The sequence below is a fragment of the Ambystoma mexicanum genome, chromosome 9 (genome assembly GCF_040938575.1).
Source record: "Ambystoma mexicanum isolate Mex_15411 chromosome 9, UKY_AmexF1_1, whole genome shotgun sequence".
Lineage (NCBI taxonomy): Eukaryota > Metazoa > Chordata > Amphibia > Caudata > Ambystomatidae > Ambystoma > Ambystoma mexicanum.
Window position 1 is genome coordinate 1,353,294,903 of NC_090931.1, and position 22,281 is coordinate 1,353,317,183.

The following is a 22,281-nucleotide window of genomic DNA, read 5'->3' on the forward strand; positions in this document are numbered from 1 at the left end:
TGGATGTACCATCTGGGAGTTTGAAACAGGAGCCATCACAAAACAGCTCCCCTTGTGGATTGTTCAAAGGAGTATATTTTAGATTGATTCTGCCTTTTGTCTCTTGCTCTGTGGTGTAAAGGCAGTCATGTGACTCTTCATCACTGCAAGCAGTACCTTGCATGAAAGGTAAAAGTTCAGCCGGATTAAGGACACAAAACAAGATCAATTTGCATCTCGTTAATCGTGCAGAGGTGAGGTGTTGCATTTGTGTTCTGTTTAATAGAACATCTACAGAGTGAGGTACCATCAGGGTTAAAGCATGGCATAGGACTATTCCCTCGCTCTGTTTTACGGATGCAGCAGCAGCAGCGACAGCTCTCAAACATCTTGGCAAAGCGCATGCAACAGGATCAATGGCGGAAGAAAAGTATCCACGCGGCCTATTCTTCCCTCCATGTTCCTGCGTTAATACAACCAAAGCACATCCATCACGTTCATGCACATACAACACAAAGGCCTTTTCATAATTTGGTGTGCCCAAAACTGGTGCCGAGCACAGTGCAGTCTTGAGCAGATCAAACGCTCGCTGGTGTTCCAAGCTCCATGGCAATGGCGAAGAAATGCCCTTCTTCGTCAAAGCCAACATTGGTTTAATCACTAAGGAAAAGTTTGGGATCCACTGCCTTCAGTAAGAAGCCATTCCTATCAAGGCTCTGACTTCCTTCTGTGTATTTGGGACAGACATGCTAGAAATTATTTTTATCCGCTCAGGCATCAACCTTCTTCCCTTCTTTGACAGGAGATAGCCTAAATAGGCGACCTCCCGTTGACAATACTGAAACTTTTTAAGTGAAGCTTTGTGTCCATGTTGTGCTAGATGGATAAGAAATAACACAGTGCCCTCCTCACAGGCGCTCTCTGAATCGGCAGCTAAGAGTAGATCGTCGACATACTGAAGCAGTGTACAAGTGGTGGCCAATTCGAGTGTATCAAGCTGCTCTTTCAAAGCCCTACTGTAGATGCTAGGGCTCTCTGTGTAACCTTGCGGCGCACAGGTAAAGGTAAATGAGCGTCCTCCTGAGGTGAACGCGAACAAGTATCTACTGTCTTTGTGTATAGGAATACTAAAGAAAACGTTCTTAAGGTCCACAACACTAAAGTGAGTAGTTGAAGCCGGAATCATAGTTAATATTGTCGTCACATCAGGCACAATGGGAAATTGTGGAGCAACAATCTTATTGATGGCACGTAAATCAATAATGAAACAAAAAGGAATCGCATTATCGCCTTTTTTGTACACGGGCAAAATCATACTATTGCACAAACTACCTGCAATTTCCTCAATCACCCCACAGTGCACAAAATCGGAGACTATGCATTTCAAAGCTTGCTCACCATCGACCGAGATCTTGTACTGGGGAATACGTGACAACTTTACTCCATGTTTCCAAATAATCTTAACGCCCACAAACACTGCAGAACATCACTAAATTCCGGCGGAAAAAGTCTGGTCAGAAACTGAGAGACAGAAAGTTTGCCATGGTGAAATCGTCAAATGCACTCCATCAGAAGAACAATGAATTACCGCATTTAATTCCTTCAACAGATTCAACCCCAACAAATTTTCTCCGCAATTCGTAGTCAAAAGGAATGGACAGTGGTCCGTAAATGGACCCAAGGTAATCGGTACCGGTGAAGAAACCGGACAGACTACTGGTGTGCCTGAAAACCCTACAGAAACATTGGTTTGCCCTGACAGTGGAATGTTTGGAACCTGCAAATGGTCAATGGAACACTTGTGTGCCCCTGTATCTATCAAGAATAGATGTTTCCTATTTCCCACTATCATCTCAACGTGGGGACCTTTCTGGTTAACGGGAATAGGAGTTGGTTCCAAACGCTGCTTTGTGCCATCCTAGCGAAACAGAATGCCGTCAAAAGGAAGTTCTTCAGAGAGGTAAGCAGCGCAAGGATGATCAAAAATGTTTCTATTATACGCACTCAGTGCCTGATTATCCTGTGAAAAAGGTTGCTGCGAATCTTGCGAAAACTGACTTTTACCAAGACCCCCTGCCCCAGGGCGGCCTCTGGATTGTCTACCCATGTTACCAAATGTGTTATTCGACCTCTGATGGAGGATTGGGCATTGTGCATGCCAATGACCCTCTTGTCTGCAATAAGCGCACTGGTTTATGTTTACAGGACCCAATGGCGCATTTCCCTGTGGAACATACTGACTCGTAAATTGTGAACTACCCCCTCTAGGGCCTCTAACAATTTGCTGTAACAGAACTTTTGTTTTCAACTATCCCTTTCTCTTTTCAATCCTTTCTTATTTCTTATTGACAAGATTCTCATAGTACTGAGCCATATGCAATACTTTTGACTGAGACTTAGCTTGCCAAGCGCTCTCTGAAGACATAATTTGCGACTGGATGTCAGGCAGAAATCCACCCACAAATTTGTCCACAAATAGTTGTTTCCCAGACTCTGTGCTCAAATCTTGTCCACTGAAATCTGAAAACACTTGTTTGAACCGATTAAAGAATTCAGTAGCAGCCTCAGATTTCTCTTGGACACAAGCAGTAAGTTTGTCCCAAACAATCCTTCTCTCAGGAATTATGGCTTTTAGTTTCGTCACTATTCTATCAAGCAAAATCAGTATTACCTGTGGTGGTCTCTCGCCAGCTGGCCTTTCTCTATCTAGTCTAACCTTATTATCCCATGTATCTCCAAACCCTGGTACATCATCTACAGTCCTAATCTGTTTCCACAAATCAACAGGTAGGAGTACGGTAAATAACAAATCAATATCGCTCAAGGCAAATACTGATGATTGCAAAACAGACTCTACTTCCTTGTAGAACCCTGTTGGATTCTTCCTAATATCGGGAATAGATTGTGCTCGGGGGGTCCAATATTTTCTGCAACTGAAAGGAGTAGCTATGGGAGCCAAGTTTGCACCTTCCCTAGCAAACCTTTTCATGTCCTTCTATGAAGAAACTCATGTTCTTAACCAACAACAGTTCCATTCTAACATTATAATTTGGCGACGCTTTATTGATGATGTTTTTATCATTTGGAAAGGCACACAAGAATCCTTTGACAATTTTATGGTACACACCAATAGTAACACGTTCCTTGATTTGCATATCTTTATTGAAGATGGTCAGCGGCACACTAGAACATATCGAAAGCCAACAGAGGTGAACTCGGTCCTGTTAGCTCACAGCAATCATCAACGTTCCAACGCTTTCTTTTGTTTATCCAACCCACTTAGTTATCAGGATATTTAAGAATCGGGTCACGACTCACCTGATCAAATTCTAAGGAGGTCCAATCGGATATCAAAGAACTCAAAGGTCCCACGTGGTTGGTGATTTCGGCAAATCTGCCCACCTCGATATATGGACCCTCGTCAAGATGCTGCCTCGGACCACGTGCTCACCGTCCAGGGATCGGGTCGTGCAGTACTGTCAAGGTATCGCGTCTCATCCAAGAAAGGGGCCCCCTTTTTCACCGTCCGATCCGGGTCCCATAGCCGCCTCAAACTTCAACGAGATGGCATCAAATCTTGAGGGTCTCTATTTGGGCGCCATCTGTAAAAGCAAAAGGAAATATCGAGGCTGAGTACCCCAAAAGGAAATACACCAAACACAGGCTTACAAAGATTCACAGAACTTTATTCTAAAACTGTACAGTTACAAAGAAACAAAATCAGATAGCTATATGGCCCTCAGTACATCACAGCGAATACCAGCCCTTTCGGTGTGAGAAGTGAGAGGCACTGGACATCTAAACAGTTGTGTATTATATACATTTGTCCAGCCCCTCTGTAAGTTAATAATCCATGGTCTAGAGTTTGTGCTGAGTTCGCTTCTGGCCTGACCGACAATATGCACATGGATCATCCTGAGTTTACATACAAAACAAGTTACAATGGCAACAGTGTATTCTTAGATTTAACAATAAGCCTTAACACATGTCCTTTGCAATGCAGTTCATCTAATGTCCACGTTCGATGTTTGCTTAACATTGTGTTAAATGTATGTCCGTGGATCAGACTTATTGGTGCAGACAATCCTCTGTTTACAAGTCAGGCCTGGGACAAGATCTATTTACTAAACCCAAACATCCGGCCAAAGGACAGTTTGAACATTAACTTCAGTACAAGGTTCAGGACGGTTCAGTTACAAGCGGGAAACACTGTTCACCATTTTAGAACACAGAGTTACTTTGGAATGAAAACCAAAATGCCGGATGGACCTAAATTGGCGGCGAAGTCGATCTAGAATCGGAACTTTGCAACGCAGTTTTCTTCGCAGAGCGATTGGCCTAAGGCCAATATATACAATAAAGGAGGCACGATATGATATCCCGTTTAACACTTTAATCCGCTCTCACATATCCTCACCCTTCAATCACATTGCACATTACCAGCCTTTTACAAATTATCCAGCATTCTACCGATCATCAAGAAAGTAACACTGACCCTAAATATCCCTTCTTCTACAGACCAGTTAAGCTTCTGAGCCACCACTCCAAAATCCTAGTGAGCAATATTCTTTAACTGTATCATCAAATTAAAGGCACGTCTAGAACCCCTCCAATCTCTGTGGGCCTCATTACGACCCTGGCGGTAAGGGGTTAACGCCAGCGTTAGCTGCGTCAACCCCTTACCGCCAATCACGAGTTCCGTTACCGCCATGGCCGATTTTCCGCCTGCTTTTCGCAGGCGGTGGAAACCATGGAGGTAAGGGACCCTCGCGTTAATTACGCCACCGTAATTTACGGTGGCGTAATTAACGCCTTCCCCACTCCCATTATGTCCTATGGGACAGAATGGGAATGGGGAAGGGCAGAATGGGGATTGGCGGATTTACCGCTCCACTCCACTCGGAATGGGGCGGTAAATCCGCCATCCGCCATGGCGTAAAGGGACTTTGCGCCATGGCGGTAAAGTCCGCCACTGGCGGAAAAATTCCGCCAGGGTCGTAATGAGGCCCTGTTTCACATAAACACTCCCCAGAAACGAATCCCACAGATGTCATCAACTCTCTTACCATATTTTCTTTCTCCCAAATGTCTTCCATCTTCTTTCTACTACATCTTTTTACTGCCTTTGTCACTGTGGATAATCCTTTGCTCCTTCAAACCCTCTCCTCCATCAGTTTGAAGGGCAATGTACAAGACATGGTGATATCTTTGTCCTGCAGCCTGATACCATTTCATGGATCTGCAACAAAAAATTCCCCCGCCTTTCCTTTGAGTGTCGCATAGTTATCAGTCCAAAGCCCATTGCTCTTCACTCTGTACACCCCCTCCACAGGTAAACACATTAGATATGCCGCCTGACATTAAACTGTTCTAAGACTGAATTAATCTCACAGCCTGTCTCCAATGCCAACCCACCTTTGCCATGCATGACCACTTTTTCACTGGTCTTCCATACTCATGTCTAGCAATATTGAGGTCTTCTTTGACAGCAACTAAATCACTTCATTACTGCCATGGCACCCTGGACAAAACCTCTAAACATCAGAAATGTTCCCCCAAGTTCACCCACCACTGTTCCAAAACTCGAAACTCAACTAAGGTCATAATAATATGTGACTACTCTTCCAGCCTGCACATAGTCCTCCCTCTCTACTATTTTCTCACTTTAGCAAAGTACTCAACTTCACAACCTCTGCACTTTATAAGCCGCTTTGATAATTTCACACCTCAGCCTAAAGCCAGCATGCTGGGCAGATACTGATGAAGAATGACCTATTTCTTCAAATGCCTTCTTCTTGTCTTTAAATCTATCTGTGGTCCACCCCATCCACTAACTACCTAATTGCATCTCTTTCCACTTTCCCACTCAGCGTCTTCCATTCTCAGACACCTGTTGGTCACCAAACAATTATGTGCTGCCACTTTTTTCTGCACTTTCTTTATTGGCTGCTCATTCCCGTAATGCTCTCTTTCCCAGCCATCAATGCAATTAAACCAGTTATGGCAAGGCAAACGTTCCACCTTTCAGCCACTGAAGCTGTGTCATTCACCACTGTCCCCACTTCCCTCAAGCACCCTGGATACACTACTCCGATACCTAATAATATATATGTGTGCATGTATGTGTGTACTTAATGATCTTTGTAAAGAATAACTATCTGCATGGATTACTTTTTTGTTTGTATAATGTATCTCAATCAATCAGACAAAGTGAATCCCTAATAGTTGGAAGGGAGCAGAAATGGTGCCATCGCCAACATCTTCACTATATGCCTGCATATCTAACTGTCACCAAATGTCCTGTATCTTGTTTACCAACCTCTGTTCCCTCCACTACCCATCACACCTGCACCAAGATAATCCTTGGAATTTTGTAAAGACACTATCATACCAAACACTTCCAAACCAAACCGCTCAAAATATATACTACTGAATAAATACTGAGCAACATTGGAGTACAATCACTTTGCACAAACCTTCTGGCACAAGATCATTGCACAACATAAGAGAGTATTTCAAATTGTGAAGAAATAAGGAATTCATTGAGATGATACCTTTCCTTTGTGTGAAATGTAGATAACAATCACTTCCAAATGATCTTGCCTCCTCTCTCTATACATTTATTAAATAAAAAAATGTTCTTTGAACTCCTGCTTAAAGTCCAAATCACTGTCAAATGGTGTTTCCTTCTTCCTCTGCAACAAAACAAAAAAAATACCATTCAGTTCTTTTACATTTTCAGTAGAAAATTCCCATGTTGGAGAACCATTTTACCTTTTCCCTTCTAAACAATCATGTTAACAAAAAGCACCAATCACCACTGTGTACCACTCAAATCACCACAGGAGCCTGCAGAACAGGGATTATAGTCTGATGATGCTTCTGTCGTGCCATCCTCCAAAGGCCTGGACTGTGATATCCCTGTGCCCGTGCTAGGAATTCCATTGATGCAGATCGAGGTGGCTCTTATATCCTAGTATCAAGGAAAAGCCCTGTACTCTGGTTTTATAACAAATTGCCTTCATTGCGAAGAACCGTCTGTTTTTGCTCCTTTTTGGTTATAGTATTTGTTCTCAATCAATGAGACAGTGTTGATCCCTACTAGCTAGAAGGAGGAAGGATTGTTTATATTTTCAAAAAGGGAGCTAGCAAATATCCCATGAATTACTATCTCTTTTTTATATTTGATTGTGCAGCACAAATATATGCTACAACTATTGCAAATTGACTTGGTGGCTGGTCCCAGAGTCACACATGTGTAGGCCATCTTCCAGTTAGGAGTTAACACATTGTACCAACATCTGTGTTGGGTCAGAACTTTTTATTTATGAGAGGGTACCGACCACGTTTTGCTTTTGTGTATCTCAAAATGGCATTTTATTCTGTGCCCAGAAATACTTTTTGGCAAACCCTAGCAACTCATCTAGTGCCATCCACTTTGTTGTTCCAAGAAATACGCTATAATGATATTTTCTTTTAGATATTGGCTAGTTGTGCTTGTATGGATAACTGTGTAAAGAGGTCCAATTTCTGAAATATTGTCCCAACATATAGTATTTCTCGATTAGAATTTGTCATGGATGGCTATTGGGGTTCTTAGAAGTGAATAACTGGCAATTTGTATGACATTCTTATAAATGAGAAATAATGTTTGTGTTTAATTTAGCATATTCATAATACAATCGAAGTATTTCTTTAGAAACAATGATTACACTTTGTGCTAAATCGATACTATATCAATATTATTAGCATTAACACACACACACATGTATGTTACTTTTGTAACACAATTAATGTTAAGGGACAGAAAGGATGTATTGAAAAATGTACAACAAATATCCATGTGAACATTTATTTTTTGATGGGGACAAACAAAGCTTGGGCAATAGATTCTTAAAAGACAGTGTGAAATGGCACCAGCCATAATTCTGTCTGTCCTATCAATTACTAGAATGTGCTACTATGAGGACTGTCAATGGATTTCAAGAAATTGAGAAGTGGCTCAAAATCACAGTCCTATTCACTCGCTCGCTTAAAAAAGCAGTGATTACTGCATGACTACTAAACATCTTAAGTGCAGGACATGAATGATTGCCTTAGTAGATCAGGACAGATATATCCAACCTGAACATTGTGTTGATACCCATGTTAGCTTTGACGATGTGTTAGGAAGGTACGACGTCCTTTCATTGAGGGATGTTTTTTCGCAGTGTTTTTTAACCGTGAATTTTCTGCTGAAAAAACTCATCAAATTCTTTGGGGGGGATTAGAAAAATATATATATTGGGTGTGGGTGTTTGGGGAAATATTAAAAAAATTAAAGGCGATGGGGGGATTGGAGAGGGAATCCCCCAAAAAAATTAAAATAAATATTCAATGAGTTTTTTCGTAAAAAGAAATCCGCAGTAAAAAAGCCCAGGACCAAACATCCCACAATGAAATGACATGGAACCGTTAGGAATGCTCATTGCTCATGTAAGACACTTTAAACAAAAAAAAACATCTTGTGTTATTGCTTTGAAGGTGCTGGTGGTTGGTCGCCAATGGAATCAAATGGCCAACAATGGCTCCAAATTGACCTGGGAAATAAAGTGGAGATCACTGCTGTGGCCACACAGGGCAGATACGGCAGTTCTGATTGGGTAACCAGCTATGTTGTGATGTTCAGTGATACAGGACACAACTGGAAGCAGTATCGGCAAGAAAACGTAATTTGGGTATGTAACAATAAACACAATGTATTGGTTGTCAATATTGCCAGATTCTTTTCACATTTCCCTAATTATGTTTAGCATACAATGATCAAGTTCAACTCGTTTTATTAGATGTTATTATGTTCTGATCTACATCAGCATGTTCATCTGAAATCATGTCATGCTATTTAGTATTGTGCATGAGTGGAACATATTTTATAATGAACACACAATCTGTATAATGTAAACAAACCAAGGGTTTCTTTATATGAAACAACAAACATGTTTTTCATGTTTTAGTTTCACTTTGGGCATTCAATTGGATGTTGCATATCACTTTGATGGTACAGTAAAAAAATATCCCACAAGAGAGGGAAGGTTTAGATAACAGCAGACAGGTTTTATTGAGGTTCTGGCAGTGTACTATATTTGGTAGTTTGCATGGAGTTGGTCAAATAATTTGTGTGTTTTTCTATTTGAGTTGCACATGGTTTTGCAGGAAAATAGTAAGTCGCATTTTTTAATTGTATTTGTCTGTCTTAGTCGCTCATGGTTGATGAGAATTGTAATTTCTGTGTATTGCTTACTGTTCTGACTCTGACATCAGAATGCTTGCAATGCAATCAATACCAGCCGTCATTGACCACTTTCCAAGCATTCTGATTGGCTCAAAGTAGGTCAACAATGACCTCCATGTGCTGATAGGACATAGCCTTTTCATTAAGGATAATTTAACAGGCAGCAATCTCTAGTCTTAGTCTTTCATCTTACTCCAAATCTTTGTTATGCACTCTGAAAATTGTCTTCAATCCAGGGTAATACAGCTTTAGCCAAAGCAGGACAACATAACTGTCTCCATATATACGTGCTTCCCAGGGAGAATAAGAAGGTGTGTGAAATTTCTTTTTAACCATGGCATGCTAATACTCCAACATCATGCACATCCTTAAAAAAAATAGTTGTGTTTAAAAAATGCAATTTGTTTAAAAAATAGCTTCATACATTGAGATGAACTTTCAATAATAACTGACTAAATGAGGCACCAGGGGACAGATTGTATACATTATAGCAGTGTCAGGAAAAGTTCACCAGTGCCAGTTCATTTTGCACCGGGACAGGGAAATTCTGCAATGATAATAAAACTGACCCACCTCTTCAAAATTGGAATTTATACTGAGGGCCCAATTCATGGAATCATCTGCACAGAAAATAGGGACTTTATGTTCCAAACCGCATGCACAGTCCTGTTTGTCGATTCATGGAATCGACTGTGCAGTACTTTTCCATACTTTGCGGAGACTTTGCGCAGGCTCGGCATGTCACTGCGAGAGGCCGAGTGCCTTGCGTAAGGCACCACGCAGAGCGTAGCTTGTGCAGAATACAGGGTAGGGGACAGAACTCAGAAAATGAGGACGAACAAGGGAAAATGTGGGTGTTACGAGTGCCCAGTGCAGGCCCATTATTGCAAGGAACGATACATATTCATGGATCCGAGCGTGAAATCTCTTAGCGGTGGAATGGCCACGCAAAGCCTTCCTACTATCGGCCACCCAAAGGCAGGCATACAGCCACTTGTTCATATGATTCACTGCACAGAGGTAAGATCGGGTGTCGGATTTAGGGGTGTGTGTGTACGCAGCCAGAAATCCGATCGGACTTAGGGTGCATTCATGCACTGTAGGGGGGTGCAGCAACAGTATACAGGGGTTCACACACAGATTTTCCGAATTTTACCTGAGTTATGATAAATTGTACGCATGTTGTCGGATGAAGGTATCAGTTAGAGGTGACCACGTGCAGGATTCCCGAGATGCAGGCCTGCTTGTGGGGGACCCCACGCACTGTTTGAAGTGTGCATGTTTTTGAGCATGTATTTGAGCCCGAAGGAGCACACAAAGGTAGCGGTTCTGGCTGTTTTTGCTTTGTGTGGGGGCATGTCGGGTGCTTTCTGGACATGACTTGCGTGTACAGTTACTTTGCGCAAACAATTCCATAAATACGCAGAGCCTGCAGAATAACTTGCAAGCTTGTGCAGTCATTCTCAGCGTGTGGGCATTGCGGGATATCCGTGCACTTTTCCATGAATCAGGCCCTGAATGTCCAGGATAATGAAATATTGTGCACCTGTCTGTCTTGCCAAATGTCAGTTCTAAATTTCCCTTCAACAATGCAAAATTTCACAGGCATGACTGGCACAGGCACAATTTACATAATCTGACCCTATGTCCCCATAAACATTGTTTTAAAATACTTTATAGCTGCAGTAGTGACAAGTACTTCTTTTAGACAGGAACAAAACAACTATGTAAGCTTACACGATCCGTTTGGAATGTTGACCTACAGCTGGGTGTATAGCTAGAGCTTATGTATTTATTTATTTATTTATTTATTTATTTATTTATTTATTTATTTAACACTTTTTATGTCACCATTTGGCCACTTAAAAGCACAGTATGGTGGTCGTCCGCTCCAGAGGGAGGAGCTTTGATAGTTTGTGGGCATCCAATCGTGGGAGATTGACCCTAGGTGTCTGCACAGTTGGTAGTGCGTTGATGCTTCACTGGGGTAAACTGGCCCTGAGCGGCTCAGGGTCTTACGGAGCAGGTAAAGGACCAAGAATATAACTCGTTGTTCAACCACACTTAGTTCAGGAAATTCCAGGAGGTCGAGATGTGATTGTCAATAGTCTGCAGAGATGCCAAACTGGGCTCCGTCGAGGTTCGCCAGTGCCTGCTGTAGAGTTCTAAAGGTATTGCAAGCTAGACTCTGTAACCTATGCTTCCTGATTTGGGTGATGAAGGTGAAGCTAGGGCAATACAAGATTCACGTGCAATTGGAACATTATCCCATAGGCAAGCAACCATTTCGATGGGATAGTATATAGGAATGCATGGTTAATCATTCACACTGAGATGTAGTCAAAAAGAACGCATCCTGTGATAAGTACACACAGGTTTATTGAGTTGCACACCTTTCAACACAACCTCTCAATTTAGTATTAAATATTGTGCTCTTAAGGGTCTGGCTAATGTGCTCATTTCGCTAATATATAGCCAGTGTGCTCAGAAGAGAGAATCAGGATGTGTGTGGCAGTCTGCTGCTACACAAACCAGCAACAAGATATGTCCTTTAGTGAGCAATGGTTGTTGTTTTTTTTCTGCCAAGACTCTCAGCCCACATTTACTGAAACCTGGCCTTCTGCACTGCTTCAACAGTTTTAAAAAAGGTAAACATAATGCGTGATAAGGATAATAACATTGATCTTAGCATTTGTAATGGGTCCATCCAGACTGAATCACCTCCGGGTGCCAATGAAATAGACTTCTGTGAGTAATGCATCACGAATGCAGCAACACAAGAAAGCGAGGGAGATACAACATCAGCTATAGAAATGTGTACAAATGAACACTTTGAATTATAGGAAATCGAGTCTTTCCTTGTAATTCATTGTAAGGAATGAGTTATTTGGCGGGGGTGAAGGACATATTAATAACTTTTCATGTAGTGCTTGCTGGAGTTAATTTGGCTTTTCTTTTTCTGACACTTTGTAAAGTGATGTCCAGTTGCTCCTGTGGCCTGTAGGCTAACGACACATCACAGCAATGGGCACTAACTAGCTCCTTGACCGTGAATAAGATAAGCTACAGCGCTACTCAATTTTAACAATAAGGCCCTGCGCGTTTCATCCTGAGAAATAGGTTAGATATGTGGAGTAAGGGTATGCAAGGGAACAGAAGAGTACACACAACAACCACTTTTATTTATAAATAAAAAGAAAACTAAAGTTGCATTTCAAGACAAAAAAGTATTCACATAAAACCATCAAATGTGCTAAAAAGTCTAAACGCATGATTGAACCTGGTAACATATTCATTACATTGAAAAAGTAACGTAATCGATTTCACTTGTTAATTGTGGGCAGGTGGACTATTTTCCCCTCGAGGTTATTTGCAATCATTCTACTATCATTTCGGATCATGTAATGTTGTGTGTGGGCAGCCTTCAGTATTACCAGATGGCCATACTGAGTGGCACCTGCATGCATGTAAATGCTTGTTGTTGGTTTGCTTTGCTACCCCTGTGCACATACTCAAAATGGTCTGAAGGATCCTGAACGGGTGTGGCTGAATTACATCTCCCAGAGAACCTCAGCGACCTTTAATCTAAAGAAATCCAGGAATGAATTCAATTGAGTCGTTTCTTTGGATTGAGTAATACAACAATCAGGGCTCTGTTCTCCTAGATATTAAACTCCCCAGCTTGGGCTGGCGAGACTAATCATACTATTTTATTTTGGAAATCCAGATGTGTGTACTTGCCTCAACTCTACCACCCAAGGTCACATTTAATATTGCTCATATTTTACGTTTATTTTTTGAGTTGTAAAGTGTACACATGCCCCTTACTGGACAATCTGCAGTGCTTGGAAATAAAGGTAATGTTATTGGGGTCCGGTAGATAGACCCTCACCCAGTCAATGGGTGTGATGATGAGATGTTCACCTTGGAATTCGTATCCATTTCAAATCTGCAGATGACTGGGAGACTGTCAAATGCGTTCTTGACGTTTCTGTGTGATATTACTGCTTTTTGAAGGTTGTATACCAAAAAGACTGATTCATTTCGGAAGATTTTGTTCACCAGCCCAACCTTCCAGGCAAGCTGTTCCCCTGCCAGTCTCCAACCCCACCCTCTAACACTCTGGGAGTTTTTCTTTGAAGACAGGGAGTTTAACCCCCCCCCCCAAATGCCCCGTTCCTCAGCTACCTCCCCATCCTCGTGTCCTCCCTTCCCACAAGCATTCCCCCTGAGCCCCCACCACATACAAACACATACACATAAACACACCGTTACTCCCCCCCAACACTAAACTAATTCCCCTCATCCCCCACCAAAAACACATGCAGGCACACACCCCCACACAAAACCACTCACCTGAGACGTGACAGTTTGATTTAGAAAGACCACCCTGAACAGTCTCCAGGCGATCTGTCTAAATAGATTTTTTTGCATTTAAGGATTTACAAAATTATTTTTTCACTCCACACCTTCTTGAACGTGTGTGTTTTCCTTTCCGTTTCGAAGGATGCAAGTGTTAGTAGTCTCTTCAGTGTGGACGAAGAACAGTCCACAGTAACTTTACACATCTATTGTTTGTCCTGCTTTAACCTATTTATAAAGAGGAGGGCAATCAGTACATGTTAAAAAAGGGCAGTGTATGCTAATTTCCATTGTTCTGTGTGTATTATGTCAAAAAAAGATCAAGTGACCACATAACCATGTGGCTGCCCGTGAAATTTATCACTATATTTCCCTATCTTCATGAATGGAAATATTAGCACTGGATAGAATTTGACAATATTTGAGTTTTTTACCACCAATATTTGCTTAAATTCACATCACTTCTGAAGGTTACCCATGTGCCACAAATTCCCAAAGAATTTGGCCAGTTTGCCATTGTTTGCCTTAATGTTGCTATCCCTTCATTTATAGTGATTTTGCTAATGTCTTCATCGTGCCCATTTCCATCTGTTCACACTGTAAGGAAGGCATGGTATCAAACGGTGAAGTATGTTTATTACACTTCAGTGGGTTGGTATAACGCCTATCTAAACCTAAATCTAAAGATGGGAGCAAGCTACGACCTAGTGGAGTCTGTCAAAATAAAAGGGCCTATACTAATGAACATATGCCAGCACTTACTTCTAAATACAAAATGGTGTTGGATAAAAAATGTATGCAAAATTAAAGTGTTCAAGAAATGATATGTCAGGATAATTGAGCAGTTGGCTTCTCTTCCCCACGTTTTGAGCAAGGGGCAAGGATGCGCATGCGGGCTTTGCACACACTCTGGCTTCTTGGCCCTGAAGTAACAGTTGAACGCATACGTCTTCCGCCGATGTTTCTATCGCAATGACAGTCTCTTATTGCAGAGGGCCTGATGTAATAGAAAAAGTTCCATTCCTTTGTCAGGGTTTTCACTTTCACAAGTTCAGGACTAGTCTCCCTCCTTTGGGCTTGGACCACGGGTACCCCTCGTCCGGACTCAGACCCCTTTTCTACAATGTTCACAATTTGGTCTCCCTCGTTCGGGCTCGGACCATGGATCCCCCTCATCTGGGCTCAGATCCATTTTGATACCAGAATGAAAGACTTTTGAATGTGCGATGGGTTTTGCCTAAACTGTCACAGTACTACTTTGATTCACTTCACATTATTTACACTTCCCACCAATCTTCTACTTTAATTTCTCTTGTCAGAATAATGTACAAAGACCTTTGACTGGGCACAATTACAGGACTTGTCCACTCTGTTAACGGTATCATATCTTTCCTTTTAATGTTCAAATATTCCTCCACAATTTAGCTTCACTTGCGTCTTTAATCACACGTGTTTAACAAAATTCATTTTCACAATGTTGCCTCTTGCAACCTTGACTTCAAAAGAGACCGGTCTGGCATTGGTCTCACCATCTCACCGGCTGTGTTGATCTCTGTTGCTTCTTTGTTCTTGGAGTCAAGGAGGATATTCCAGCGTCTGATGCTCCTCCCGCCTTAGTCAGTTACGCGGGGGGAACCTCAGTATCTCCGAGACACGAATGCAGGATTCTTCAGCCTGGTTTCCAGGTCTTATGTTTTCTGCCTTGAAGATTTCTTGAAAGTAACGGCATCCTGCCAAAAAGGTCAAGGGTGTTGTCTCTCCCACGATCCTCTCATGCCTGGCCATATTTCTCCCTTCGTTTAACTGCTGACTCAAAACTGCTGTAACTTTGTGTGTTTTGCCTCGCTCTGAGTGTGCTCTTGTGCTCCGCCTTTTGTTTGTGTGGGGAAGTGTAATGGAAGTCAGGTGTGAGTGATTGTCAATAATTGCCTGTCCTCGCCTGACCCCAGTATTGGGACATGTCAGGTAGGTGGCTTGGGTGTGAGTCTGTTTTCTCCCAAAGTGGGCTGGTTGTGTAAAAGTGTTTGTGCAGGAAAAGTGGGGGTTGAGTTTCTAAATATCCCATCAGATAGGATGCTGTAAAGATGTTACAATGAAGAGAGGGATAACATGTCTCACCAGCTGGTGTCCTACTCGCTGAGGGTCCCTCACCCAAGTGATCCTCCCGCACTGGTGCACCCCAGGGTCTGGATCCAATGTCAATGGCGTGCCCTGGCCACCTAAGAGAGCGAACCACATGGACTAGTGGGTGAGACACCTTCTGGTTTCTCACAACACTTAAGGGCAGTACATCAGCAGTAAGTTCAGTCAAGCTTGCAACCTGGTACTATTTGGGACACTAGGCAAGAACCACATTCCATGCCTGTTTCCTCACTTATGCAGCAGCGTACCATTTATTTACATTTTTTAAAACATTTTGGAACGCTTTACTTCATAAGGAATTAGCATTGTCAGAAACAATATACATTGATGAAAATGGCAACATTTGTCAGAAAGTAAAAGAAAAAATGATAATGTGTAATTTAAATTACTTACATTTCTTGTATTGAGAGGCAGGAGATAAAAGGGGATGGTAGGGGCTGGTGAACGAGTAGCTTGAAATAGGAGCAGGGGATCTAGCTGAGGTAGAGGAATGGGGGAGGGCAAAGAGAGAGATGGTGGGTGTATGGTTGCCTGGTTCTGATTAAAAGGGGTGAAATGGGATATGATCATCGTCTAACCCCAAATACATATGTCACAAGCTGCACCACTATGCATTTCTGGCACAACACGTTTTGTTTTAGAAATGCAGGCTGATTATATTTGGAAGTAAATATTTCAGACATCATGTGTAAAAGTAGTTTAGTTAAGTTTCTGGTTTATTTTGGGAATAATCCAGAACTGATATAAATACATACAAACTACAGTCATTAATTATGATACAAAATATACATAATTTAAACAAAATAAGATCTTCAAATAAAACAAATACAACTTGTTTTAAAAGCTTATGTGAATCCTCAACATCCCACTTAAAAAATTAAAACACACAATTGTATACCAGAACAACATATGTTTACACAACTCAACTTGAAATATTCAAATGTCTACAGTGTTCCCAATGCCTGTTTCATATTGTTGGCCATGGCGAGTGGTTAAGTGATTTGCAAAGTGGAAGTACTTTGCCAAGTTATCTAACCCACAATGGAATCAAATGGTCTATAAACCAACGATTGCCAATTTTCCTATGAAACGGTAAGCGAATAAAAGGTAAATCATGTCCTCCTAAATTGGACATTATGAACACATGTAGCGTTTGCTTTCCAATAATGTGTTAACATGTCATTAGAGATACGCAAGTGAAAATACCTAAACAAAACATTACACAGAGTGATTTCAGGTATAAAAAAAAAAAGTCTCAATAATGTGCAGAATGTGCAGATAATATACAATGCTGAGACGTATGTTATTCTCCAGGCAGAGGCAAGCTCTCTCGGCAAAACACTGCCCTTGTGTGTGCCCCCTCTATAGAAACACATTATATTTGTTTTTTTGGCATCACTTACAATCTGTGTTTGAATAGCCCTGACTGATTTGCCCAACCATAACTGTTATATTTTTAAACCAGGGCCACACTGATACATGGGTCAAAGCCCTGATGTCTTGCAGGTATGTCCCGTTGTTTCCACAAAGTAAATGACTTCGATGGAATTTACTTTGTGGATATTATTTTGCCATACTTTGATTTGTATATGTATTTGTGGAGTAAGGGGTAAAAGGGAGGTTGGGAAGCATTTGGGATGGCAGTGAAGGGGACGGCGGACATGGGGGACCCCCCAAAATATAGACCATGGAACCCATGCAGGGCATTCTGGTACTCGAGTAGATCTGGAGAATCCCACAGCTTAGGTCAAAACAATAATGATTTTAACAGGCACCTCTTGGTCAATTCCCAAAAAACTCAACTCTGAACCTAATAGTGGCATTGATGCACTTTTTGGAAGAGCAAACATGATTGATTGGAACCCATTTGTGCTGACTTGTAAGCATTTTCCCTTGATATGCCTATAAACAACAGCTCCATACATCAAAGAGCAATTTGATTTGGCTCTATAAACCACCAAAGCAAGGCCACATTCACAATCTCCAAAAAAGTGTGGCTAACTCCAAGGTATCACCGCCTTCCTGTGTATTATAATCACCATTTTCCAACTCTGGTGAGTACACATCAATTTTACATTTAATCAGGCACCAAAGACATGAGCACCTTCACCACAGTTCTAATCTGCTGGCTGTCAAAATATCTCTAGTCACTTAATTTTGCATGATTCATCAAATCTTTTGAGCTGATTTGAAAGGTGGTTTGGACATTAAAATAGATGCTTAAGATGTTGCAATCAGTTTGGGTTCATCAGAATTTAATGGTGTGAGTTTGAGGGCCAAATCATTTATAAATACACAATGAGTCAGGTCAATACAAATCCCTGTGGGTGCCTTTTTCTTTGAAGTTGCATTTTCTCATCCCTTGGACCACATCTAAGTTCTGTACGCTTTTTTGGGTAGAGGCGTTTAATGGCATTCAGTAATTTTGTTGGGGATTTAAGATGAGTGTGACCACAAAAGTGATGGGTGGAAGGTTTTGAACTAATCTTTACCACTAGCAATGCTCTGGGCAACCTTCCACACCACCGTTTTTTTGCCGTTTGCGTGGTCACAGGGATTTAAGATGAACCAAGTTTTACTATAAGAGTGAGTGGCATACACAATCAAATGCCATATTGTGGTCTAAGAAGGCCTCTTCTTTCCCCAAGTAAAATGGAGCCTAAAAATGTGATCCATTGGGCTCACTCGCTACTAAAACCCTGCATGTCAAACTAACAATTACAGCTTACCCCGGGCTTTCAGACTGACCGAATTGTGAGAGTAAAATAACAGAAAAAGAATTCCACCAAATGTGTATAATCCTAAATAGTCTAGTCATTAAGTCTACATGATTTCATTAATACAGTGCTCAGGAAAGGATATACAGAATTATAACGTCTAGATATGCGTGCCTAAGTAAGTTCTAGACTGACCCACGTAATGCTTCTATAATGGTTGTTGTTATTAGAACAATATTTGCTTTGTCCACCTTTTCATGCAACTATTGCTGGCTCAATACTTATACAGGAATTATTTCCTAAAAGGATTAGATCATTGTTTCTCTCCAATTTACTTTAAACAGGCACATCTCTAACATTAATGATATTGATATGGATATGTTATTTCTATCGCGCTCGTACACAAGTGTTTCAGAGCGCGACAAGGCAAGGGGGGGAACAGGGGAGAACAAAACAGAAATCTTACTAGGCCCAGTGACATTGAGAACGCGCAAGTGCATGGGAGAGGGGAGGGGAAAAGTGCATGGAAGTGGGAGAAGTGGAAAGTGCGAAGCAGAGGAGTAACAGATAAATAAAAATTAATAAATAATACTGTATGCCACTACAATAAAAATAATGTATACATATTGTGTATGCCACTCACTCTGATACTTACATCATACTGTAAACTATGTATAATTCCGCTGTAACTGTAGATATTGCTGCATATTATATTGTATACTATGTATAACTCTATTGTATGTATATACTGCGTTCACCTTACTAAGTTATCCCAATACTTGGTACTTCCTGTACATTGTGTTATGTCTCTATCCCAATTGTAACCATTACTGTACTGTTCTTACTATGTCAAGATATGAGCCTGGTTGCCCTTGGGCCTGGATGCGCTATATAAATAAATAAAATACAAATACAAATAAAGGCAACAAACATTGGTAGTGCAGCCAGCAATGTGCAAGTGCTAGGTTTAAGGCAGCAGACAGGGTAGGTCTGATAAATGCAGGAAGAACAAAGGGGGGCTGTATGGGTACAGATACAGACCCCCGTGCAAGGGGTGCCAGGGACGCAGTGCGGGAGGGTGGCAGGGTGAGCAGGTACCTGGGCCTGGAGGACAGAGGGTGGTCAGGTGCACGGTGCCAAGAGAGAACAGATCAGCAGGGGTAAGGGGGAGCGAAGGCAGAAGAAAAGAGGAAGGTCTTGAGGTGCTTCCGGAACTGGAGATGGTTCTCCTCAAGTTTTAGAGTGGCAGGGAGGCTGTTCCAGAGGGAGGCACCAGCCGAAGACATAGATCTACCCCCAGCTCCTTTCTTTGAAAGACGACTGACCCTGAGGGAGTTGGAGGTTGAGAAGCGAAGAGCTCGAGAGGGAAGGTATTTGCGGAGGGATAGCTGAAGGTATTTTGGACCCATGCCCCAGAAAGCCTTGTGGACAATGCAGAGGGTTTTGAATTTAATCCTTGCATCCACTGGGAGCCAATGGAGAGATTTCATAGCTGGAGAGATATAATCCCAGGGCTTGAGGCCAATGACAAGTCTTGCAGTCCTGTTCTGGATTAGTTGCAGAGGGCGTAGAGTAGAGGCAGGTAGATTTAGAAAGAGGCTGTTACAATAGTCCAAGCTAGAGAGAACCAGAACTTGGGATACCATGAGCTTCAGGGGGAAGTAGAGGAAAGGCAGAGTACCTCTGAGGAGGTGCAGTAGGAAATTTGACTTTTTAGAGACTACAGAGATGTGGGCGGAGAAGGAAAGGGTGGAGTCAAAGATGACCCTGAGGTTCTTAGCCTCGCAGGTGGGGGTAGGAGGAGGGCCAAGGGAGGCCGGCCAGAGAGTGAGGGGAAAGGATGGTGAAGGTGTGCCGATGAGAAGGATCTCCATCTTGCTGGCATTCAGACAAAGATCATTGGTGGCACACCAATCTTGAATGGCAGTTAGGCAATCAAATATGAGAGAGGGAATGGAGGTGGCAGAGGGCAGCCTGACAATGTGTTGAGTGTTGTCAGCATAGCACTGGAAATTTGAGCAAAGTGGCAATGCAGTGGGCGAGAGTTGCCAGGTATTGGTTGAAAAGCCAGGGTGAGAGGTTAGACCCCTGGGGAACACCACAGGTAGAGAGGAAGACAGATGAAAGGAAGGACCCAATTTGGACCTGGGAGGGTCAATCTGAGAGGAAAGAGGTCAGCCAGGCCAGAGCCTGATCAGTGATACAAAGGTTCTCACAGAGACGGTTGAGCAGTATGGTATGGTTGACTATGTCGAAAGCAGAAGAGAGATCGAGGAGGATGAGGACAGAGGGAATGTTAGAGTCAAGGTTGGAGAGCAGATCTTCACGGATGTTCAGGAGAGCAGTTTCCGTGCTTCTGGCAGCTCTGAAGCCAGACTGGTGGTCATGGAGACAGCCAACAGAATTGGAATGAAGGTTAAGCTGAGAGAAGGCCAACTTTTCCAGGAGTTTGCCCAGAAAGGGAGTAATGGAAATTGGGCGATAGTTAGCTGGACAAGAAGTATCAGCTGTGGGTTTCTTGAGAAGAGGATGCACAAAGGAGTGCTTCAGAGGGGAGGGAAAGGATCCAGAGGCAAACGAGTGGTTGCAAAAATCAGCTAGGGCCAGAGCGAGGGTGTCAATGTGGTCCTTGTTGGTTTTAGAGGAACAGGGATGAACCATCCCAAGATGTCAACAAGGATATAGTCAATATGGCTAACCGTGGAGTGTAACGTAAGAGGGGATTCCGGCAACATTCGGTTAGTCATACTTCTAGTTTTGTATGAATTTTTATATTTTTAGAGTGTTTTGGCATAAATAAATCACCATTCAGCCCCATCCGCAGACTGAGATCAAATAAAAAAGTTACAGATAAAGTGAAGTAAACTATAACACATGCATTCAGAGAATAGCCTTATTGAATTGGCTATGCTATTGGCTTTATTCCTTGTTTTTCAGTGGCAATTGTAAGGCATTAAGGTAATATAACCCAATAGCTACTATTTTAGCTTAAGTCGTGTATGCTCAATGGACAACATATTAGACACACATCAATTCACAGCCCCACAATTGAGTACATAGTTGTTCAAATGGAGAGCAGTGCAAAACATTATTTAACGAGGTTACAAACAAAAACAAATACATATTTCAATAAGTAGTAACACAAGAAAAAGGACATTTTTTCCAAAACATGTGTGTCTTCCAAGAAGCCCTAATTGTCAGGCCTGGGTCCCACCTTTTAGGGCTTTCCCTTTTGTTACATTAACATGGCTAACCCTGTCAGACTTTTGAAAGCCAGGAAAAGACCGAGAGTCACTCAAAGTTCTCACAGTCTCAAATGCTACATTTGGCTGCACATCTCTTGGATGCAAAACTCACCAATGGTTGAACATTATTGCTCTGATTTACAACCAGGCATCCTGCTCTTCCTCAGGACATGTCTTCCTCCTCAGTTGCTCCTGCTGAACCTAATCATGGCTCAAATGCATAGCTGATTGTCAGGTAATTAACATCAACAATACCCAATTTTAAAGAAAATAGATTTTCTTAAAATACCAACTATGAACATGTATTAAAAAGAATGTATGTTTATCATAGCAGCTCTTTCAAAGTTGAATGCCTGAACATCCAATTTCGATATAGGTGACCTTTGCACCAATCGACAAAATACAGATGAAGGTGATTGATGCCCACAATGGATGGAGAATGGGAACGACCTTGTCTCAATGCAGATAACAATGCTTAGGTTTCTAGAAGGTACACATCAGATGGCGGATTGATGAAGAGATGACAGTCAGCATGTGTAGTAACTAGTTCTAAGATAGGATATTC

The 22,281-nt window shown here is 41.9% G+C and overlaps 1 protein-coding gene across 2 annotated transcripts in view; it reads left to right on the top strand.

The window, feature by feature from the left end:
• The window catches only part of LOC138489128 (contactin-associated protein-like 5), a 1,755,478-nt gene that overhangs the window by 314,177 nt on the left and 1,419,020 nt on the right, over positions 1 to 22,281 (top strand). For both annotated transcript variants that reach the window (XM_069616764.1, XM_069616763.1), the window contains exon 3: positions 8,503 to 8,696. In XM_069616764.1, the coding sequence (XP_069472865.1) occupies positions 8,503 to 8,696 (194 nt within the window). The remainder of the gene's footprint in view (positions 1 to 8,502; positions 8,697 to 22,281) is intronic.